Source organism: Anneissia japonica, unplaced genomic scaffold (genome assembly GCF_011630105.1).
Source record: "Anneissia japonica isolate Jap-2015-1 unplaced genomic scaffold, ASM1163010v1 scaffold1005_len2656397_cov198, whole genome shotgun sequence".
NCBI lineage: Eukaryota > Metazoa > Echinodermata > Crinoidea > Comatulida > Comatulidae > Anneissia > Anneissia japonica.
In genome coordinates, this window is record NW_022683792.1 from 1,578,524 (window position 1) to 1,602,992 (window position 24,469).

General features: G+C 32.5%; 1 protein-coding gene across 6 annotated transcripts in view; it reads right to left on the reverse strand.

Moving 5' to 3' along the window:
* LOC117102070 (potassium channel subfamily T member 1-like) overlaps positions 1-24,469 on the reverse strand; it is a 64,835-nt gene that overhangs the window by 32,965 nt on the left and 7,401 nt on the right. For all 6 annotated transcript variants that reach the window (XM_033242296.1, XM_033242297.1, XM_033242314.1 and 3 more), the window contains exons 2-13: positions 23,948-24,027; positions 17,209-17,314; positions 16,562-16,585; positions 16,007-16,036; positions 11,549-11,657; positions 11,380-11,454; positions 9,909-9,992; positions 9,149-9,243; positions 5,622-5,805; positions 3,651-3,815; positions 2,869-3,005; positions 2,108-2,171 (exon numbers count right to left, since the gene is read on the reverse strand). In XM_033242296.1, the coding sequence (XP_033098187.1) occupies positions 2,108-2,171; positions 2,869-3,005; positions 3,651-3,815; positions 5,622-5,805; positions 9,149-9,243; positions 9,909-9,992; positions 11,380-11,454; positions 11,549-11,657; positions 16,007-16,036; positions 16,562-16,585; positions 17,209-17,314; positions 23,948-24,027 (1,153 nt within the window). The remainder of the gene's footprint in view (positions 1-2,107; positions 2,172-2,868; positions 3,006-3,650; positions 3,816-5,621; positions 5,806-9,148; positions 9,244-9,908; positions 9,993-11,379; positions 11,455-11,548; positions 11,658-16,006; positions 16,037-16,561; positions 16,586-17,208; positions 17,315-23,947; positions 24,028-24,469) is intronic.

Sequence of the window (24,469 nt, forward strand, 5' to 3'; positions counted from 1 at the left end):
ATTTTTGACTAATGCCAGTTATTGGTTATTAAAACAAAAATCTTATGACGTGTTCTCTATCTGAGATCAGATCGATGAGAGAAAGAAAACCCTGCCTCGCCTAGTGTCAAAATAAAATTCTTGGGCGCCCTCAATTTTCCCATAAAATGTATTCTTATATAAAATAGTGTAGCCTACTGTATATTGTGCGTCACTTATTTCCTTCTGTCATTATTATCTTGTATTTTAAAACATTTTTTATTTGAATACCTGCTCTGTCATATGTACTTCTAGGTAGTTATGGTATTAGTATCAAGTTCAGATTTAGATCAGTGTGCCAAATAGTAATCAACTACAAACTCAGACCCTAGGATTAACTTTATTGATTTATAGTATTCATTTCAAAAACCAAATCAAAACAATTGGGATCGATGACATAGCAAAAACTAAACTAGACACTAAAAACAGAACCATCAAATGTGTGTATAGTTCCAAGTTCTTACTTTAAGTTTTCACAATCTCAGTGCAACACACGGAGGAATTACAAAGACCAGGTTCATTAAAATGCTTCCTTGCTATACTGCTAAGAATAGGAACCAACAATTGTAAATATCTGTGTTATTGATAATTTACATTTTTTTAAAAACTTTAACCTCTAAGAAGCTGTACTAATGAGTTTTATTAATCAATATTCAGTACCCATTTGTTCTCTGAAACTGTAACCCAATAACACTTAAACATGCCTAGTAACAGTATACATCTCTGTTTTAATAGTGTTTGTCTTGCCAAATATATACTGCAAACTCTTTTCAATGTAATTATTGATCAAGTTTAATTAATCAATATTCAATATCCATTTTTTGCTCTAAAACTGTGACCCAATTTTACTTGAACATGCCTAGTAACAGTGTACACCTCTGTTTTAATAGTGTTTGTCTTACCAGATATATACTAAAAACTCTTTTCAATATAATTTTTGATTTATTTTATAGAAAAATATATTTAAAATTAATATTATTATTATTATATTTAATTGTCTAAATGTTCTTGACATATTGAGAAAGTTTAGATTACCTCAAGGATTTTCTTTGCAAAAATAAAGCAACCAATCAGTGAAATAATAACAAAAAATAAATTTTTGCGACAGTGACTGGTATGGCTTGTCTTTGCCACATATGTGTCGTTGGGTAACTGGGTGTGTATAACCAGGGGTCCATGTGTTTTTGTGTTCATGATGTATAACTACTAACTGTTTAGGAAAAAATTAAGTTTTGTTATATACTGTATTCACAACAACTTTATCAACAATTTTAGCAAAGATGAAGGTGATATGAAATCATTAAATAATTCTTTAACTTCTGAGAGATACGACTGGATAGCAAATTATAAATTAGAATGCTATTCAAGAAACAAATGAAAAGGAAATTAATTATTTTTATTAATCGATGAAATAATACAAACAATTACATAAATTAAAAAACAAATACAAGTAGTAATCAATAAATAATTCAATTTATAAGGCAGTGAATTGTAAAATGTGAATAAAACCATGAATAAATAAGTTAAATTACCATACACAAGAAATATTTGGGAACATAAAAATTAATTTAGAAATCTAATAAAAGTGATCTTTATGAAATAGTCAATCTGTGAGAGATATATTTGAAGGTCAAGCAATAAAAATAAATTTCAGATCAGAAAGATATAGCTGATTGGCTTTTGAGAAAACAGAAATTGGTACCAATTACCATTAACACTTCAAGGCTAACATTCTTGAAGCAGAAGGCTAATATAAAAGCACAATGGGACAGAATACTTCCCTGGAGCCTTGGGTTAGAGATTTTAATGAAATCATTAGACAAGCAAAGGCCTCAAGGACAATGGAACAATAAAAGACGACCAATTAATATCTAAATGAAATAATTTTGATATCACAAAAATACAAATGATTGTACAACCATTAAAATGTGAGTATAGGATTGAGAAACATAAAGTGTGGACTTTAAAGCAAGATGTACACAAGGAATATCTTGATACTAGATTAGTAATGTATATATAAATGTATATATTTAACAAACAAGGGTACAGATTACTGAGACACACGGCAAGTCGAACCATAGTGGCTTACCGCTTCAATACGATCCATCTTGTTCCTTGGCGAGAGTATGAAACATGCTTCGGCCTGGTCCATTCTGAATTATACCGGAAAAAAATATATTGCAGGAAAAAATATCATATCACAGGAAAAATAGGCTATGTTTAAAACATGAAGGATTAAACCTATGCAAAGTAGTCCTTAATGATATCATCTATTAAAGAATATCATTTATCAGTTCATTCTAGATATTCCAAATGCCCCATCTTTAAACTATGATGATACTGTAATAATAATGATGATTATGATAATGACAATGTTATTTATGGTTGTGATAACAATGGTGATGAAGATGATGATGATGAAAATAATAATAAAATAATGAAGACGAGGATTACAATGACGAAGATAATTATGAAAATTATGATAAATTATGAATGATGACAATGACAATGATGACAATTATGATAAATTATGATAATGATGATGACAATGACAATGATGATATGATGATAATGCAGGTGGTGAAGATAATAGCAATGACTTAAAAAATCATGCCAATAATAATAATGATGATAATGAAGATGATAATGTTGAAGATAATACTATTAGCATGGAGGTATAAAAAATGTTGATGATGATAGGGGTCAGATAATAAAATTGACAATATTGGTTAAATGATGATTATAATCATAAATGTTTGAAAATAGTAATCAAGATTGCAAAAAAAAAAATAATAATCATGAATTTAATATAAAAACCAGTTCTTTTTTTTGTATTAATTTGAAATTCACCTGCATCTGACGAGGTCAATGTCCTTCAAAGCTGACCCCTGGATATAGATTACCCTCTGCGACCACAGAGGAACTTGTAAGAGCCACTTTACAGTAGGTTCCAACTCGCATGGAGTCAATAACACCACAAAGAAATCCTTCAAGAAAACATAATCGATCATCTATAGTCGACTTTTTAATTTAAAATGCAATGACTTTAATATGTACAGATAAGTGCAACATTCTTGAGGCGATCTTGGCAGCATTCCAACTAGAAGTTGGATTTCTTTTTTTCACATTCACCTTAAAGACTGTAATTTCCTGTCTGTTCAAGCTGTATATTAACATTTTTGAGTAAAATATGTTGTTTTACAGACAAAGTGTTCTTTTCCTTTTTAGGTTGTTACTGGTCATTACCTAGGATCCTTTAAAGGTTAACAATGAGAATCTGGGGGCGAGGGAGGGGAAAGGCTTTTTAATGTAGACCAGGGGAAGAGATTCAGTGAAGCATTCAAGCATGTTAGTAATGAATTTCATTATCATTTGTTGTAAAAGGTGGTTTGGTTTGCTTCAAAAATAGAAACACCTTGGTTACAAGACCAATCCAAAATCATTATTTTTCTTTTCAGTTTTTTTTTTCTCCTCCGATTCTGCCTTCTGGAACCTTTCCCCAGTGTAAATGTATACATAAACCTAGTACTTCACAATAAATCTTGTCACATTAATTAAATTATACATCTTAATTGTATAAGCTCCACAAAAAACAATCACAATAAAAATAAAACAATTTAGTATAAAATTACCTGTAAGTGAGCATGTGCATAAAATTCATTCAAAAAATCATTCACAAGGTCATAGTGAAGCATTGAAGCGCAGACGACAACATGCTTCTCTGTACGTGCACGGTGGTTGCTGTATGTGCCACCTTGTTTTTGCTTCTCGATCAGTAACAATGCCATCTTTTCCATCTTTGAAGAAAATTAAATAAACTTATTATTTTCTTTACTATGTTAAAATGTATTTAGTTCCCTGAACACTGGATTATTAATTAAGCGCCGCACATTGTCCAATTTTCTCCAATAAACATGAGCATATTGCAGAATATTCTGCAATGATTTGCACATAGAAGACTTTCCTATTTCACCAGGTACCTATTTTCCCAGGTACTTATTAATAATGAAAGGGGAGAAGCAATGTAGACTACTTTCACAAAAGAGTGACTCGGATTCAGACCCAAGCCCCTGATATTACAAGTGCAAGCCTAAAGCACTATTGCTGCGCCACATGTTTCAAATTATGAAATGACTAAGAAATTACATTATTTCTGAGGATGATTCACCTCAGAGAGCATAAAATATTTAAAGATAGAAAGTCGGTCACTGTAAAATTAGGGTCATTAAGAGTAAAAATATTCTGACGGCAACACATACATGCTCATTTATTAAATTTAAATTTCACTTCAAACGTTACTTGTTATTGGGAACTAAAAAATTACTGTCTTTAAATATAAACAAATCCAATTCACTCAGATCTTTTAAATTCCACCATAAAAAGAAAGTTCAGTATTCTAATATTTGTCAAATTATGTACATTGCCAAGTGATCTATGTACTTGAAATAAAGAATTATAGACTTTATTAATTCAATATTTCAGCATTCTAATCTTGTCAAATTATATATATATTGCCAAGTATGTATTTGGTATATTAAATTAAAGACCTTGTTATTAATTAAATATATCAGTATTCTATCTTTGTCAAATTTAATATATATATTGCCAACTTTTTTATGTATTTCAAATATTGAATTAATAAAGTCTATAAATGTATTAAAAATAACAATTAATTTTTCCATTTTGAAACGTCATCAAAGGAATGCGAAAGGTATTCAGCAATTTCCATTGAATAACCATTTTATCATTAAAATACCATCTGTGCTGAATGTAAATAATCTTAGCCTATGTGAATTGCTTATTTTGTATATTAAGTACGGTAACCAAAAGGTCCACTGATTAATCTCAGATAAGATAGTATAATACATACATCGAAATGCACGCCATCGTGTCGGGATTCGATATTTTGACATTAATTATGTCATCATCAGGAATAATGATGACATAATTAATTCCTGATGATGACATAATTAATGTTGAATGTCGACATGATGGCGTGCATTTTGATACTTGGAGTATGTATTATACTATCTTAAGTACGTTAGGTTATTAACTTTCTTTAATATTGGAAACTGGGATTAGAAGCACTACATTCCTCAATAACTAACAGATACGTCTCCCTCTAATGCAGACCACTTCAATTAAAGACCTCTTTTCTATGGTTCCACATTAACGAATGTCTTCTTTCTTTGGCTATGTTCAGACCTGTGAGACACACCAAGCATACTAGCATTCGGTACGTTGTGCACAAGTTCACACCACTCAATGTTACGCTACCGTAACTCGTTGTGTCTGAACATAGCTTTTATTATTCTAATTAGACACTAAATCTGCTAAAGACCATGAAAAACTGGTCCCAAAAGTGGTCTTTAATCGGAGGGAGAACCAGTATATATATTCCCGTACTCACTTGCACAAACCATCACTGAAATAATGTCTAATTGGAAGTCGAAAATTTTTAATGAGAAACTTAATTTTTTTCAGGGTTCATCACAGACAAGCCTTTAATTTTCATTGTATATTTGTTATAATTTATGATTTTACTGTTTCTCTGGCCACTGAGAGACATACCAGAGTTATTTAGTGGGAGAATTTCTTCTTACCTGTACAGGTAAAACGACAAGAGCAGCTGCAATCATTAAAATAACAAACAATTGTGATGGCCATATTTCTACTTTGATATCGCCATATCCCACGGTAGAAAAGGTTACAACAGTGAAATAAAGTGCCTCAAACACACTCATATCAGATTGGCCTGCCCTTTCCAGATGATGGATGCCACATGCACTGATAAAAATAATAAAACAATATTATTATTTATTTATTTATTTGCTGAACATATTTATACAGGATAACATATCAGGAGGATGTAACAACCTGTTTTACACATGGTCCAGTTTTGCGATATATTACAAAAAATAAGTTATACAATATCAACAAGTTGCATATTAATAAAATTAAAAAGGCCTTAATCTTAAACACAGAATATATTGTATTTTGTTAAAATATATTGCAAAAGTTAAAATCACTGGGTATTAATACAATTAATGACAAAAGCCTTAATCAAATAATAACTCAAAGGCACACAATATAGAGTAATATATTGTTGGAAATAATATGTAATTTATGTAAAATAAACAAGGTATCAAATTATAGAGAAAAACAATAAGGCAAATTGATTTTCTAAATCATAATAATCACTATCAATCAATCAATCAATCAATCAATCATTCCTAATCATCATAATTAATTAGTTAAAATCAATTGATAAAATCAAATATATAACTAAATTGTCTATCAATATCATCATCAATCAATAAACATAATAATTTTATGCGGATATATTTTTTTCAATAAATAAATAAATCAAACATTTAAAATCAATTGATCAGTCAATCAATAAGTAAATAATCAAATGATTATCATAAATTATAACAATTTAATCAAATAATCAATGACAATCAATGACTGATCAATCAATCAATCAATCAATCATGTATATTATAATCACCCTCACCCTGTTGGCAAATAGGAAAGATACATTTTAGATTTTTAATTGATATGAAATTTTTTGAATGTTAGGTTTGTCAATAAGGGTCACCAAATAGTGTATTTTTTTTTATAAGCTCAAAATTTGATTAGAAAGAAAGAAATAATATAAGATTATTATCATTTATTAATATAATTCCTATAACATTCATAGTGCACTAAAGTGTTTATCAGTTTTTCAATCTAAAAGCCACCTCATCATTTTATTCACACCATGTATAAGTCGAAGGTCAGGCTGAGTGCAATGCAACAGAAGCAACAAAGCATCTTCATACAGAACCAATCAAGATAAACATAATCTACCTATCATATCGTATATTATAAAGGGAAACTTTGAACTACACAATGTGGAGGTTCATTCAACTACCTAATTGCATTTTACATGAAATTTCCAGTTACTCCGTTCGAGATCAGAACTCTCTTCTCTCAAATATTTGTAATAATCTTATTAATAATGTTGGGTTTTTCAGTTCTGCTGCAGGTGTTACATCAAGGCATTTCAAGTGTCAAAATTTCAAGGTTGCGAGGTATCTGAGGTAGAGATACTGGGGATCTGGGTTTCTTGAGGGTCCTGGTTACAAGATGTCAACATCCTCATACATTAAGAATAATTGTTGTATAAATGTATTTGTGGCAAAGACAAGCCAAACCAGTCACTCGTCGCAAATCGTGTTTCAGAGAAAATGGCCAAAACATGCTGGAATGTCAAATTTTAAAAAATCTAATTTATTGCACTAAACTAAACTTTATATATCTACACATCATTCTATGCTGTTATTTTCCCCATTTTGAATGTTAAAACAACGCTTTTTAAGGATTTAATGAGAAATGCCTGAAATCATAAACTTTGTAGGCTGATTTCTCATATATTGTTCTTTAAACAGCTGTGTGATTAAACGCTTGTAACTTCATAAGGAAATGCACGATTTGAATTTTTTTTTTTTACTATTTTATAGCTATTATTGTACTCTCTAACACTGTATTAATAACTCAAAATCGAATTTTTGCGACGAGTAACTGGTTTGGCTTGTCTTTGCCACATTTTTATGTTTTCTTTGTACAGTTGTTAAGTTAATGGTAGCTTTATGGTAGGCCCTACTGACTTTTACTTGCTTTCAAATTTGTACATTTTAATTTGTTAATTTTTGGTTCTCCTTCACATGCTTGAAGAAGTTTTCCCATGTTAAAATAAAGCTAATTATTATTGTCATCGTCATCATCATCATTATTATTATAGCACAAAATGTTGGAGCTTCAAAATGCTTAATGTTAAATAAACAACAAAACATAAACATAATTATAAACAAACTAGGGCTGTAATATGTCAACAGCAAAAACAATCAAAATTGTACAAAATATAAACAGCAACAGAATGTTTAGACCCAGAAAAACATAATTAGAAGTCTACCAATTCATAAAGTCTGCAGAAAAGAAAACAATAAGACGAAATTGAGCTGACAAGCAAAAAGAAAAAAAAAATAAATAAATAAAATTTACAAAAACAAACCAATGCTTTTATAATACAGGGTTCACTAGGATCTAGGATGTTTCATAATGTAGGAGCTGTCATTTGATTAAACACAGCCTTAAGAATTACGCACAAGCCATACAAATTGATTAATCCATATGACTTGACATAAAAAATATGTCATGCAATATAAGAGATAGAGCAAGATAAGTAATGAAAAACAAATTCTAATTATACTGGAATAATGACGCAACAACCATCATTATCCTTGAAACATAGAAACAGGCGTTAATCTAGAAAACTTTGAAAGGGTAAAATGGTTTACATATAAATAGCATAATTTTGTTCAGTATCACAGAAGCAACATACAAGATTCATCCTGAAGTAATACAAAAACAAATATGATCAGTGGAGGCTCTAGGATGGGTGGGTATGGGACGGGGATGTCCCCTCCTCCCAAAACAAGATTTAAACAAAAATTGGGACTTCTAGATGGCCGGAAATGGCTGGGATGGGAAAACTAGGCCTATTTTTTGTTTTCTTTTGGTCCGACTGCCCGACAAGCTTTGGCCGATGGGGTGGCTTTGCCAAACCAGTGGGGGGGGGGGCCGTAAGCCCCCTGCCCCCGCTGGCGCCGCCACTGAATATGATATTGCTTGTACAAATATTCCTTTTCTAAATCAGCAATAATTTAATTAGCCATCTTTTATTTTATCACATAATGGAGCAAACAAAACACATGTTAAGGATAGCTTGTTTGTTTACACCTTGATCATTGACATACCCATGCACACATCAACTACAGTACTAGATGGCATTTATTATAATTTTTTAATCTGTGTCTTATTACAACTTGATAACTTATTTGTGCTTTGAATATTTGAGAAATTTGATGCTTTTTTAATAAAATTTTTAAGGGAACATATATAATTATAATTATAATATAATTCCAAAAGTATTTTTAAACCAAAGTGTAAATAATATGGTCATATTTAAGAACTATATTCCAAAGTCAATTTAAGGAAAAATTAAATGGTTGAAGAAGCAATGTCAAAGCTGGAATAGTGGAAGTAATGTGTAAAAGTAAAAAAAAAATGTTAATACACTACTTACCATGTAATAATCAGACAAAGAATTGTTACAATTAGGATGAAAACTTGCTGTGTTAATGCTGAGTGGTGACGCTGCATGACACGATGTAGATCATTCTGTTGGAAAGCAATTGATCAACTGATTATAAACAAAAATTAGCTTTGTTGCCAATTAGTGGCTTAGTAAACAGTTTAAACTGATCGCAGTTCCAGTTAATACCGGGATGATGGCCAGTGGGGTATAGTTTATTACCCGATATTTATATTATTCTGTTACCTCGTTATTTCTGTTTTTTTGCAATTGTATTTCTATGTAAAATGAATTTTACAAATGACAAAAATCATACTGAATACTGAACAATAAGGTTGCAATATTTTATGTAAGTTATATAATAATTTATTTATTAACATTGATAATCTTGTATTACCTAGAGGGTAATTAAGGGCAAGGTGATGATTTTTATTAATATAACTTAAGACCAAAATAAATCAACTATATAAACTATATAAACACTCTGATACATTATGAACTGTTTTCAACTAAAGTATGCAAAAATAAAATACACAAAAAAGTGTAACTAAACAAATAATTTGGAGTTTGTTTTTTTAAACCTAATGACAAAGTATTTCATTCATAATTTGTAAGTTTGGGAATTGAAATATAAGGATTATGTAACAAAAAATTATAAATATCATATTATGAGCTGCTATCTATGCAACAAATATGAATAAAATATAGAATAATTAAAAATAATTGAAAATAATTAATCAAGTCAACTTACAAACAAGTTTTCCAAGAGTTCCTTTGCTAACCAGCAGTTTAGGAACACAGGGACAAACAGATCATGACTTGGGGGGTACACAATCTGGAAAATGTACCATACAGTAGGTTGGCTCATAATAATAAAAAATGTAACATTTCTAAATGAATCCACACATTCAACACTAGTACACTGAACAACCGTCTTTACATTCAAAACAATAACTCTAATATTCAAGTAACAACTGAAACATCAGCGCATAGAAACCATATATTGTGTGCTATACAAGTCCTCAACCATTACCAAATGGTTTTTTAAAGAATGGAGAAAAAAATGAAAATTACATTCCAATTCTGAGAGTGCCATTTCTGGCCATCTAGAGGCGACATAATCCCTCTATGGCCCCGCCCCCTTTCTTTTGAATTTCTGGACCCTCCACTGCAAGGACCACCCTATTTGTGGGAAAGTCAGGGAAAATCTTGGATCCGCGCCTGAATACTATAACAAGAAAAGCCTCAGGGCAACATAATATACCATCACAACACTCTGAGCATGTTAATGCCTAACACATATCGACCTATGGGCAGCGGTGGCACCAGTAGGGGGGCAGGGTGGGCATCTGGTGCCACCATTGCTCATGAAAAAACCTCATAACAAGTTTTTTATTCACTATAAACAAATATCCATACATTGTTTTAGTGTAACATATATCATACATATTTATATATCATACACTCTACTATATTCTCTCATATTCGTTGACTAAGTTAGTATATCATGAACTGTGGGCAAACACTGCGTAGCTTGGTAAATACTGTCAGTATGTGTGTAGGGGATTGTCATGGAAAGTGACTCGTTAAGTTGTGTTTTCCCATGGAAAATTGTGGACCCAGTTAGACACCAGCACCATTTTTTTTATGAGTTGTGAACTAGTAAGCTCTCACTGAGGGCTTAAAAGTGCTGGTTTCTCCTGCATTTTCTACTCGTTTTAGTTTAGGACATTTCATGGGTTAATTTTCCACACTTTCTAGTTCCAGTGTTTTCATGTTATGTCATGTCATGTTTCATGGTATCTACCGCCTTGAGCACTTTCTAAATAAATACGTGCACTTTAAAATTTTTATTTATTATTATTACTATTATTACCCGACTTAAGACTTCTCTGTCAATATCAGACACATTCAATCACACCTCTAATTTTGATTACCTCAAATATAATTTGTGGTAGATCCTTTGTTCAGTTAATTTTTTAATTGATGATAAAAGTTCAACATAGTAGAAACATGTTTCTCAATATTAAATTCTGGTTTGCTGCATATGTATTTGTCGTATATTATGAAAAATATACATATATTTGCACCATAAGACATCTTGCATATTATCCATACGTTTATACTATAATATAGTTGTGCTATACTTTATTATTATATTATTACCTGGCTAGGGCAACAAATTATTGGCTCAGTGTTGAAAAAAACTTCTAAAAACTTACCGTGATGACGAAAGGTATTGAAGTAATTGCTTCTAGTACCATGCTCACACTCATTATTTGTTGTAAGATATTTCCCTATGGAATCAACAACAATGGTAGTTATAATACAATAATTAAAAAAAAAACCTCAACCGTCTTAATTCATATTAAAGAAAAATGCATAGAGTACCTTGTAATTTAAAAACAGTAAAAGCAGAACTTGAAGGAGATTGATAATTGCTAAGGCACACTGCAACCCATACATCCAATCCTCCCGATCCACACATAAAATAGCTGGCCTGAAAAAAAAATAAAACAAACAAAATATATTACAGGTTGTCAAAATAGACATTAGAAATTTAGTTTCCCAGCCTCGAGGGTGAAGTTTCAATCCCTTGTTGTGCATTTCACTTTATAATTATGCGATAATATCTTATAACCTCTGGACTGATCACATTGTAGTTACTAGTACTACTACTAGTATTTTATTTATTCTGCCCCCCTCTCCCCTTTGAATAAAATCCCCCTCTAGAGCCTCATTTGGAATAAATGCTTCCCTCGAAATAAACGCTTCAAGGCATTCCTTCCTTGTATAAACGCCTCCCCCAAATGAGTTTAAACAAATCTAATGGAGGCAACATCATTCTATTAACGTTCTACTCCAGTAGAATTACATTTTAAAACCTGGTTGGGATTAATAAGTCTTTATGATCACGCAATAACACATTTTGACTAATTATGTGTCCCACATTTACAGTGAAAATAAGGGGTGTCTATTTGTGTATATACCCATCCATTTTACATCCAAAAAAATAAACACCTCCCTCAGATAAACGCCTAAAAACACTTCTTAACAATAAATGCGCCCAGGGAATTTATTAGAATAAATATAGTATTCACTTTGATTGTATTCACTTTTAATTTATTTATTTTTATTTATTTTAAATTTATCGAATTACGAACATTCGCTTGTACAGTACAGTGTGACCATAAAATAATAATTAGAGATGTAAGAGAGATAAGATTTATTGATTAGAATAAATTAAATGTATACTCTAGTTTGATTTAAAATGTTAAAGTTGGTGAAATGATGCAAAACATAGAGTATGACTGAGCACTGGATCTTCTTTGTGCAGTAGTACTACTGTTTTGTGGTTTATTTGTTTTCTAATTTTTGTAAAGACATGAACAGAGGATAATTTAAGGACTATCAATATATTGCCAGCCTATAACCATGTAAATAGAGATCATTTTAAATACTGAGTGCTATGAAAGCTATGTGAATATTAAAGCTGACGAGTGACTAGAACTGACATTATTATCCCTTTAACATCAAATTGACTCATTACAAAATACTGAATTCTAATGTTGCATAATTGCTGAATGCATCTACTCTCTAGTGTATGTAAAATATAATGTAATGTAGTTAGATTTATATAGCAATATATACTGAAATGGTCTCAAAAGCGCTCAATGTGTGAACTAGCTTTTACAGTAACTTGCTTCTCCCTTAATAAGGGTCTCTTCGTGTCTGAGCTATACAGTAAACCGGTACCACCTACTCTCCTCTGTCCACAGCAGGGACCGAATGCACCAGCGCAGCGGCGTAACCCTTAAGCCGGGCACTCACTGCGACCGACAATCGTCGGACGGCGGGACTCTATGAGAAACGGAAAAAGCAACGACGCGCACGCAACGGATTGTTTTTGAAGATTCGTTCAGATGACCACCTACAATCATCAGATGGAGTCGCATGGTCTAGCACTTAAAGGGAGCGGAATTGGATTCGTCATGACGACACAGTGAGTGCCCGGCTTTTCTCGTCTCGAAAGATGTACTGGGTTTTTTAAAGTGCACATGAGCCAAATTATGTACACTGTGCCCAGGGTCCTTATCCGAGAAGACTTGTTCCACCACCACCAGAACCACAGGTGAGTGTGCTGTTTGAACCAGCGCTAGAACCACAGGTGAGTGTGCTGTTTGAACCAGCGCTAGAACCACAGGTGAGTGTGCTGTTAGAACCACCACCAGAACCACAGGTGAGTGTGCTGTTTGAACCTGCACCAGAACCACAGATGAGTGTGCTGTTTGAACCAGCGCCGATATTATGGTTGTACATTGCAGCGCCCAAGCCTTAACCGCTCTGCCATTCAACTCGCCATAAAGATTTTTGCAAAATGATTTTCTAATAAAGTAGATTTGAATGCTGCAGTTCATATTATAGTAGTCTTGTTTTAACTCGCAAACTGTACACTCTCAGATATTTTTTTTAGCAAAACTGGCAATGCGAAACCAAAGAAAAAATTCTTTTTCTCCACAGAGATTATATTTCTGCCATACATAGTATTATATTACTATTTATGTGACATACACAGCATTTTTACTCTGTAGGCTGTAAATTTGATCAGTAGGATACAAAAACAGCTGAAAATTGCATACACAGCCTTTTGCATATTTCGGTTTTTCACAAAAACAGTCTTAATCTTTGCTCACATAAAATAATTACGATACAACTTAACTATTATATATACAATTATTAAATGTGCATTACTATCACAACATATAACACACAACATATATTTTAATATCTTGTTTTTTTGTCTTGAAATTTTATAATAATGTAAAGTGTATAGTTTCTTTGTTTTAAATTTTTAAAATGTATGTCTTGCCAAGGAATGCAATTTTCATAAAATAGGTAGTTTTCGCCGCACGACGTTTAACGTTAGCACCCAGCATGTAGCGCGATAGCTCTACATGCGCAAACCCGTAACTAACGTACGTTGAGCGCGTAAAATCCTGAAATTAACATACTCCGCAACGCAAGATGAATAAATTATGACATCATCCGTTAACGCTAAGGTTAAAGTTGTGTGGCTAAAACTACCTAATATTTATTTTATGACGGATAAAGAAATATTATCATTTATGCCGTTAAGTGAATGAAGTGGCTGATAATATGAACATGTCTTACTACTGTAAAATACCAGCTAAAAATACTTGTTAAACTCACAACTCCTAAAACGTGTTTGTCCTTTTTTTTTTCAAGTTAGCAGTTAAATAAATACAATCATGAAAATAGTCATCTTGTGAATTATGTTTGCCATGGATACGGTTTCGACGATTTTACTTCAATCTGAGAGTTGATTGGTGGAGCTGGCTCGACCTAACCTTACACTTTAATCTCATTATTTTAAAGCACTACGGCATGTTAGGAAAATAAACATTTCCAATATGTTTCTGTTGTGTCTTCTTGCCATTAAAGCATCTAGTTTGAAAGTTTGATTAAGGTGTTCAACAGATATAGTGTGAGTCTTTTGTAAGGTGCGTCGGGGGCGCATACCCTTCCAAATATTACTCATCTCCCCCAGTTGCCCCCTTCCAAAAAATTATGTTGAAGTAGCTAAAAATCACCTAAATCACCTTATTTTGCGAGATAGCAATCCTCAACTGATTGAGTCTCCACTTTCACCTTAGCGCCCCCCCCCCCACCAGCATCACAACTCCTAGATAAACCACTGGCAGCGTGTTAATTTATTCAAACAATCCTTTCTATGACATCATACATAGACGTGGTAAGGTAAAAAAAACAGCACACAGATATCACTATGACTACGCAGCATGTCGTGTCAACCGTTGTTTCCCTGCAGGCCATTATTTTTTAAATAGGCCCATAAAACCAATTTTATTATGCACCTGATAGTTGATTGACTAATGATTGGCAGGTTGATATGACTGACAAATTAATTGATCACTTGATTGATTAAAATTCGGACTGACTGATCGGCATATAGTAGTAGGTAACAGGTAAGGTAATTTAATATGGTATTGCTATGGTTTTGCCATGATAATAATAACTATAAATAAAGATAAGGAGCCTTTGCCAAGATGTAAAATCAAAAGAATTGGATTACTAATTTTGACAGATAGGAAATAACGGTGGATAGTTTATTATCTAATCACTATGGTAACCGCATTCTACTCGAAGGTAATATAATCAGTAAGAGGTTGGTAGAATTATTGTGGATAGCCTGAGCCATAGAATCTCTCTGCTTGAACAAATACTTCTTATGTAAATACAGTACTACTTTACTGATCAATTAATATGTTCCTTTCAAATCTCTCAATTGACAGATTGAATGAGGTTTATTATTAACTTTACACTTGAAACACTTAAAAAACTTTTCATATTTGTCTTTAAGTTGGGAATTATATTGTGACTGATAAGTTATGTGTATTGAATGAATATATTGAGAGATCATAGAAAAAATTTCAAGCTTGGTCCATACTACACTACCACATTTTATGTGACAAGTACGTGTGATGTGATGATAATAAACAAGAAAATACGGTACAATTTTCAGATCAGGTAGGGCAAAACATCACTCCTATAATATTTTTCCTGACACAAACTCACATCAAAATAGCATTTGCAGTACCCGCTGCTACTTGGGAATTGGATTCAACACTAGTCACTAAGCGCAAGCTCAGTAGTCTAGTGGTTATGGCACCAGGCTAGTTACTGGAGGTTGTGGGTTTGATCTCCCCCGAAGCACTTTCAAATTTGGGAACGTACTGAGCATTCACTACGATAACTTGTCAGGTAAGGCAAAACATCACTCCTAAGAAACAAAATAAATTTGAAACTTACCAATAAATACATTTTTCTGCAGTTGATTTACTATATGGAGAAAAAATGAAAATTAAATAATGAGAAAATTCCTAAGTACATTTGACAATTGACCATCTTCATTGGTGATAATCAGTAATATTAAGTAAATGTGCTGACAATGTTGAAAGATGGATAAAGCCCCCTATTTTTGATAATTTAGGACAAAAACGAGGAAAAAGAAAACTAAATCAAATTAAAACAAAAAATTCTAAGAGAAATATTTCCGGCCATCTAAAAGCGCCATACACATACAATTTTGTACCAGCCATAACCATGGTGGGACTGAAGTGGTCTGGACCCTCCATCTGTAAAATTGCCTCCTGGGCCCCCTCTATTACAAATTCCTTGATACGCCACTTCTGTTCCAATTGTAAATACACAAAACATAGGATTTCAGTAGTACAACCTTAAAAAATTTAATTAAAATTTTGAATTTCTTATTTAACCTCATTAAATAAGTAACTTTGAGATTGAAACAATTAAGTTCTTGATTATTTACAGACTTTCAATATGAAAATAGTCCTGTTTACTTACCAACTGTCTGCTACGATGTTAAAACTGGAAAATAATAATTTTTACAATTTTAATACATAACATTTGATTAAATTTTAATAAAAATATACATAGATAATACTACCATAATAATAATAATAATAATAATAAGTTAAACCATAAAAGATTCTAGGTTATGTTTATTATACACTTGCAAAAAGGCCCATTGTACCAAACAACATTTTTGGTCTTTGAGAGCGCTGTTCAAATGGATTCACAATCTTTATGGAGAAAATAATAATTCTTATTTTTGCTGTTTAAATGCTCATGTTTTCATTCAGAAATCACTTTAAATGAATACTTCAAAGTGAGTACAGAAAATGTTGGCTTCTGTGAAGTATTATTTTGTTGCAGAAAACAGTAAAGTTATATTTTGTGACAAAAATTTGCTCCCATGGCAAGGCTTTAGGTAGCATAGGCCTAGGCCTACCCTCACCACTGAGATGCTACAAAAACTTGAACACTCTGAATTACGAACTTTCTCGTTTACAAACTCTGTTTGAATGGAGGGGTACATAAGTGGGAGATGTTACTGCCTCAGGAACTATATTATTAGATCTAAATATTAAATATCAGATCTATATTCATAACATTATATATTAAGAATGAAATAATACATGTATATTTACCAATGTTTGCCTGCAGCTTTGGGTTCATCATCTGCAATTGCACGGACTAGATACAACACTACGGTCAGTAGTTTAAAAAAACAATTTATAAGTCGAATTCGAAGAGCTATAAAGAGAAATGGAAAAAAAAGTTTTAATTCTAAATATTTTTTGTTAGAAAAGATATCAATGAAAAGAATTTTTCAAGATAGCATAGGCTTTTTTTCGAGATAGTACAGAATATCATGAATTACAAAAAAAATTAATTAATTAAAAACACACTTGGTTATACAGAAGTTTAGGTGATTTAATGTCAGTTCAGTACACTCAATGATACAGACTGATGTTACAATGGTCGTATTTATTGTTTTATAGTACAAATTCACAAAATTTACAGCACTCATTTGAAAAAAAGTCCCCACCACTTTACTTTGCAAAAGTAGCCTTGAAAAGATGCCCACCTAAAGTTCGCAAAAAAAGAAGCGCAGGGCTTCGATTCAAGATTTTACATTATCAGTTTCTCTCATGATGTAAAACTGTGACAATAAAATTTCTTTCAAGAGTGTGGGCAGTGGTGGCTCCAGAAATTTGTTGACAGAGAGATCAACATGTCCGACAGGAAGGTCTGAGACAAAAGGCCAAATAGAGCCTTGGTCAGGTTCCTGGAATACAAATCCCTAGAATACATGTGGAGAGTTTTTATGGCAGAGTAAAGCCCAAATTTTACTTTTAGACCACAATATTAGGAAGTGGCAATCAAAATAAAATTATTTTGGATAGGCAAATTATAATTATTTTTTTTTATCTGACGACCTTGTTGTGGTGTGGGGGGGGGGAGATCCAGGTCTGTCCAATGGGGGTGCAATTTCCCACCTGACACCGTCACTGCTGGAGGTTGGGGTGAGGGAGACTCTTTAATTGCTGTATAGTAGGAATATCCAATAAATTATAAAAGACAATAAACATTATAATATAATAATATACAATAATTACATATTTCACTTGATATTAAAATAAAAATTGTTTGTATACTACATATAAATATCAAATATAGCATGATTTAAAACAAATATTGAAAACATGCTGGTAAATTATAACCATTACTAATAAAAGCAAAATGCAATCTAATCTTTCTGAATAATTTAGAACATGTAATAAAAGCTGGTTTAGCAAGTACCGGTATTATGGTATGTGTAGCACTGGAACAAAAACAGGTAGTGTAAAATTACTGCCTATATTCACACAGATATGTAAATGGCTACCATGATGTTAATACACAAGACGGAAAACCGCTTACTCAAAACATTTATAAATTTTAATAATTCAAAATACTCTAACTATTTAAGAACATGTCAATGGTAGAGTATAAATTATCAATGAGTTAGAAATTCTAGGTAATCTGCAAATAAATCCGTTTTAAAGAATATTGGTTCTGAAGAATGGAATATGAAATAAATTGACCAAGGTCTGAAGGTTTACTTTTAACAGAAAAAACAAATAAAGAAAAGAGGTAAGGACAGGTGCGGCGCCAGGAATTCCCCGACGAGGGGTCCAAACTCCCTGACAAGGGGTCCACGCCCCCACCCCCATCAGGGAAGCCTAGCCCCCACCACCAGGGAAAAAATTAATTTGTCAAGGATTTTTTTTTTTATTAAAAGAAAATAATAAATTGTTGTGTTCATTATGGAATTCTTTATTTAAAAAGGATGTTGAGGGTCGTAGTCCCCTTTTAGGGAGGTAGCAGCCCCATGTCGGGGACGAGCTAATGCACCACTGTAACCCATACGATGGCAATAGTGTACAACACCTCGCACATACGGTAGCACTGCTCAAAGTTTTTAATCCCTAAAATTAGCTTAGTTAAGGCATGCATGAATTGTACATTTGGCGCTCGAAATTTGATTTTTCCCTGATGACCTTGCTGAAAATTCACCAACAGGGGGTCCAAGCGGGGGTCCAGAGGTCCCCAACGGGGTCCTTTGCCCCCTGAAGCCCCCGCTATCGCTGACCCTGGTTAAGGACCAAATAATCATTTTATGCATTTAAAATGAAAAATACAATCAAAGTAACTCCTTCGTTGACATAAGCTGGGAAAATTATAATGATGATGATAATGGTAGACTGCTCGGACCCTTCCAGAGTGTCAAGCAACCTTAACTACTGGCCTATCGGAGCATCTCTAAAAACACGCCCTTATCCTACAAACACACGCGTGTCCCACAAATGCACAAGTTTTCGTATGTTTACAATCTTTTTCGTGCGACCTTAGCAAAAATATCCAAGGGATAGGGCTTAGCAGAAAAGTTCATTGTGGCTTATGTTGTAGCAAAAAAAAAAAAGCGCCAATAAAGGGCCACTGAATGTCCAGGGAGCCCTGGCTTTAGCTACTTGAGAGCCCATCGGTTTTATGCCAGCCATTGAGTGATAACTATTTCCTGCTAGACATCTACTGGTAGGTCTAAGTTTTGGGGGTAGTTTCTGTTTGATTTATTGATCTGTACATTTCTGTGTAAGAAAAACAAAAGATATGGCATACTACGTACAGTACTACTATATGCAATATAAAAGCTAGTAATAATTAATTAAATATTCATAGTACAATTACTACAGTATGGTATTACTGTATTGTTAAATATCATCCTCATTATTATTATTATTATAATAATGAATAGATTAGTTTTATTTTCCTTGAAATAAACAAAATATAGAGGCAGTGAACGGTAAAGTATTATAATACTGTACTATGTAATTTTTCTTTCCTGTGGGCACTCAATATAATAAGAACACAAAACAAATAAAATTATATTGCAATCTTACAATGTAATTTTTTCTTAAAAATATGACCTATCACAAGAGTTACACTGAATTACAGTATTGTGTGTTAAATGTGAGAATAAATCTAGTTCCAATCCCTTGTGCTGTTGTAGCAACAGCTAAGAACATTACTATTACTGTATCATCATCAGATACGGTAAATTCATCATGGGATCACAATCGTTTCTATGGAGAACATATTTACGGGCACCACTTTGTTAAGCAGAGCCTTGTTAATGCACATAAGCCAATCATGGCGGTATGTACTTTAGGATTAATGCAAGAATGTATAAAAAATCAAATGAAGCAATGACGGTAAGAATTGACAGAAAATATAGAAAAAATAAATGACCAACAGCAGGTTGGTCCATCAGTCATCAATTTTCCCACTTAATGAAATATAATGTTAATGTAGTTATGTACTTCGTTGTACTAGTATTTAAGTGTGGACACTTAACAATACCGGCTGCACATTATGTTATTGTTCAAAACTGTTAAAAATAATATTTTATATATTTTATAAATATTATACTTGACACATACACGGAGATAAAAAAAAGAAGAAATTTTGATAAATAAACATTTACAGAAAAAAGTCCTTGACTTATCTATCTGCGTAACACTCTATATAATGAGCAGAAGAACAGTCATTATTTATGAAATAAAATCAACTAAATTTGTTTTCTTATTTATTTTGTTTTTAATTTAAAGCCAATGACAAAAATATACAAAGTAAGCACTTTAACTATAGCAAAAATGTGTTGGATACACAGTATCTTTAAAATTATACAAGTATTGATTTTTTTTGTACTTCGTAGATCTCAGTCACTACTGCCCTGGGCTTTTTAATTTCCAAAGTGGATTGATGCTACTAAGGCTTCAAGGGTGGTATTTTACATACATCATGATTTGTTTTTTTATTATATGCCTACTATAGGTAACACTAGGAGAAAAATTGAAGGCCGATTATATTACTGCAAAATGGAGTATCCATAGGGATGGTGTGATAATGTTATATACAGTTAATAAGAAATGCCTCACACAATGGTGTTCTATTTGATGTCAATTGTTTTGTTGTGAAGAACATTATTGGTTCCATTACGGAGGAGTATTTTATTTTTGGCTTTAATTTCTTTCACGTTGAATTTATTAGTGTTGTCATGGTCACTGTAGTAAACAACTGATAATTATCCTATTTTACATTTGCAGATGTAATAAATTAAATTGAAATTATATAAGTATTTTATAAATTTAAAAAAAATTCTCAAATACTGTTGTGTCCAATAACTAAAATTTTGTTAACATACTGCAATGAAGAATACAATCTATTATTTCAAAAGGATATCTTGCGTTCAAAATTTTCATGGAGATTTCTTAATTAAAACCATTTTCATATATATTTTTAAATACATTTGTCAGATAGTCTACAAATTTGCATGTCTTTTCATTTTCTAAATTTATTATCTTCTTTTTTGTCATTTATCTCTATAACTATTACAATAACTCGCAAAAAGGCCGCCTTCGCCAGCCTTTCCCAACGCGGTGAGGTACTGGGGCAGGCCCAGATATTTGTAGGAGGGGGTACAGAAAAAAGGGAACTGCTGTATAAACAGAAGTTTAAATGACTTGGGGAACTGTCTTTTGTCTTGTCAGAAGACAGAAGATGGTCTTCTGACATGTTAAGAGTGGTGGGGTGGGGGGTAAGAGTTCCTATGGATCTGCCCATCATCCCCTATGGATCCGCCACTCATCCCCTATGTATCCGCCCATCATCCCCTATGGATCCGCCCATGGAGTACAGTATCATTTAAATAATCACTTTGTAAAGCCAAGTCAGCCAAATGCTACAAATATTGCCATATATAACAGAATATTATAAAACATAAATATTGAATACTGCTACACATGTATCTATAAATTTAGAAAGATCTTTACAAATGAAAGTCAAATTATATTTTGAATAGAGAACATGAACCAATAATAATTTTGTTTTAATGTTAAAGCAAGCAAGATACATGTAGGCCTACTGGTAAAGAATATAGTAAAAAAGGATTATACAATATAAGCTAAAATGTAAATGGATGTAACATTCCACGTATTGATGTAACATGTCACGTATTGACCTATTTTAGTTATTAACATGTTCACTTTATATTAAAATTATTCCATTATATTGAGTGAACATAATACTGTATGCATTTTTATCAGCGGCACTCACTGAAGTGGTATGTTCTACACTGTACATACTGAATACTCTACTGGTCCTTTCCCTGTACTGTACCAACCTAATTTGAATAATGAATTCTTACATGTGTTCTTTTGTAGTGTGACAAATCCTCGTCCAATATTTGTAGATTTGTTTTATTGTAAAATTATTTTTTACGATATTGTAATCAACATAAATATTGTTGGAACTCAAAATATGCCAATAATGGTAATACATTTAAAAGAACAAAAAGGTCCACCATCTCAGGTAAGATAGTATAATACATACTCCAAGTATTGAAATGCACGCCATCGTGTCGGGATTCAATATTTCGACATTAATTATGTCCCCATCAGGAATATTTGAATTAATTATGTCATCATCAGGAATATTTAAATTTAAAAGAATGGTGCTACCATATATTTCTTCCAGAACTGTGCATGAGTCTGGATGGTAAATCGGCACAAACATTTTGTCCTTACTCAAATTAGTATTTATGATAATAATAATATGTTAGACTTATAGCGCTTAACGCTAACAAGGCCTCAAAAGCTTCACATTATTACCACCGGTCATTGGATTAAATGCCTATGGAACACAAACTCAAGCTCCCTGGGGGAGTATTCCATAACATTGCAGCAGCTACATCAGCGCATTTTGGCATTTAACCCTACAATTTATACTCCTGGGTCAGGCCCGTAGGCAGGATTTTCAATGGGAAGGTGCGTTTTAATTTTTGAGTGTATATTAAGCCTGTAAGTTCAATGTTAATGTTGACATGATCTACACTATTGTAGATATTAGCCTTCAACGGTTATTAAAGAGAATAAAATTGATTTTCATCAATTACAGAAACTAAAGGAAGTTTATTACAGTAGGACTAGCTACTGTATAGATTTCGATAATACTTACACGTTCGCAGGCAGCGACGAGTATACTCTACCCACCAGGTGTTGCTGAGGGTGCTAGGAACGACTAATCTTGTCTAAAACAGGGAAGCATTCTAGCTTTATTACATCACTTTTTATTCATTGTAGAACCATATGCCTGACAATCAACATGCTAATATGATTCATGATTATTTATGACACTAAATATAATTATAATATAATTTAGTTTTCATACTTTTACTATTTTTTAAGAGAGCAGCTTAGCTTAGTCGGCTAAACTGGTGGTAGCCAGTATGTGTACACTGAACCACAAAGATACTTTGGTCCCTGGTTCAATCCCATCTGCTGCTCGATCATTGTATTTCAGCTGGCGGACTGAAATGCAAGTTACAAGAGTTCATCGTCTTTCGGATGAGATGTTTAAGCTGTGTGTATTATGGCCCATGCGCACATTGAAGAACGCAGAACACAATTCAGAAAAGCATAGGGGTTGATTGATTGATTGAATTTATTTGGTGTAAACACCAATGACAGCCCACGAAAGTCTAGAAGAAGACAGTGGGGTCCTTCTGGTGGTGATTGGGCAGTACACCGGGAGACGATCCCCTACTCTTTTCTGAAGAGTGTACTGCGTTCTTTAACATGCACATGGGCCATAAGCTGCCGAATTCACCACCAGAAGGACACCACTGGAAACAAGTCTTCAAACTTAGTGGGTTATACTCAAGGTGTGATTCACACCAAAAATACTCCTTTCTAAATATACACCTAATAGCAAAGCGTAAGTATATACTCAGGTCGAAACTACTGCACCATACACATTTTTATTACAAAAAGCCATTGTACTCACTTGATCGTTGATTTTTTATAAAGTACAGATGTAACCGCTCCTTTATTGACTGTTCATTTACAAAGTACTCCACATGGACCCTGTAAAATATAAAATTAATAAAGTACATTAATTAATGTATTACTATGTTTATCAATGTAGAAAAAAAATACTTAGTCTATAACTCCAAAAAAAAAAAAAACAAGCAGACCAGATTACATTGATTTGACAACGTAATTACTAAAAGGTAATCGTAACATAAAACAATTTTTTTTCCTTTTTGATTCATTTAGCCATGTCTAGACAGTAGTAAACATTTTAAAATCTAATAGATTATTTAAACAAGGATGAAATATATATTATACTTTAAAAAATATTTCAATTATTTAGACCAAACCAATATTTCTAAAACGTTTAAATCAAAAGTTGGCCGGAATCGGATAGGCCTTTAGTTTTTTTAGTATGTCTGTAAGTTAAAGTGAAAACTGTTTATATTCAAATAGCAGATGATTCAGTATAACTGATGGATCTCATTAATTGCAT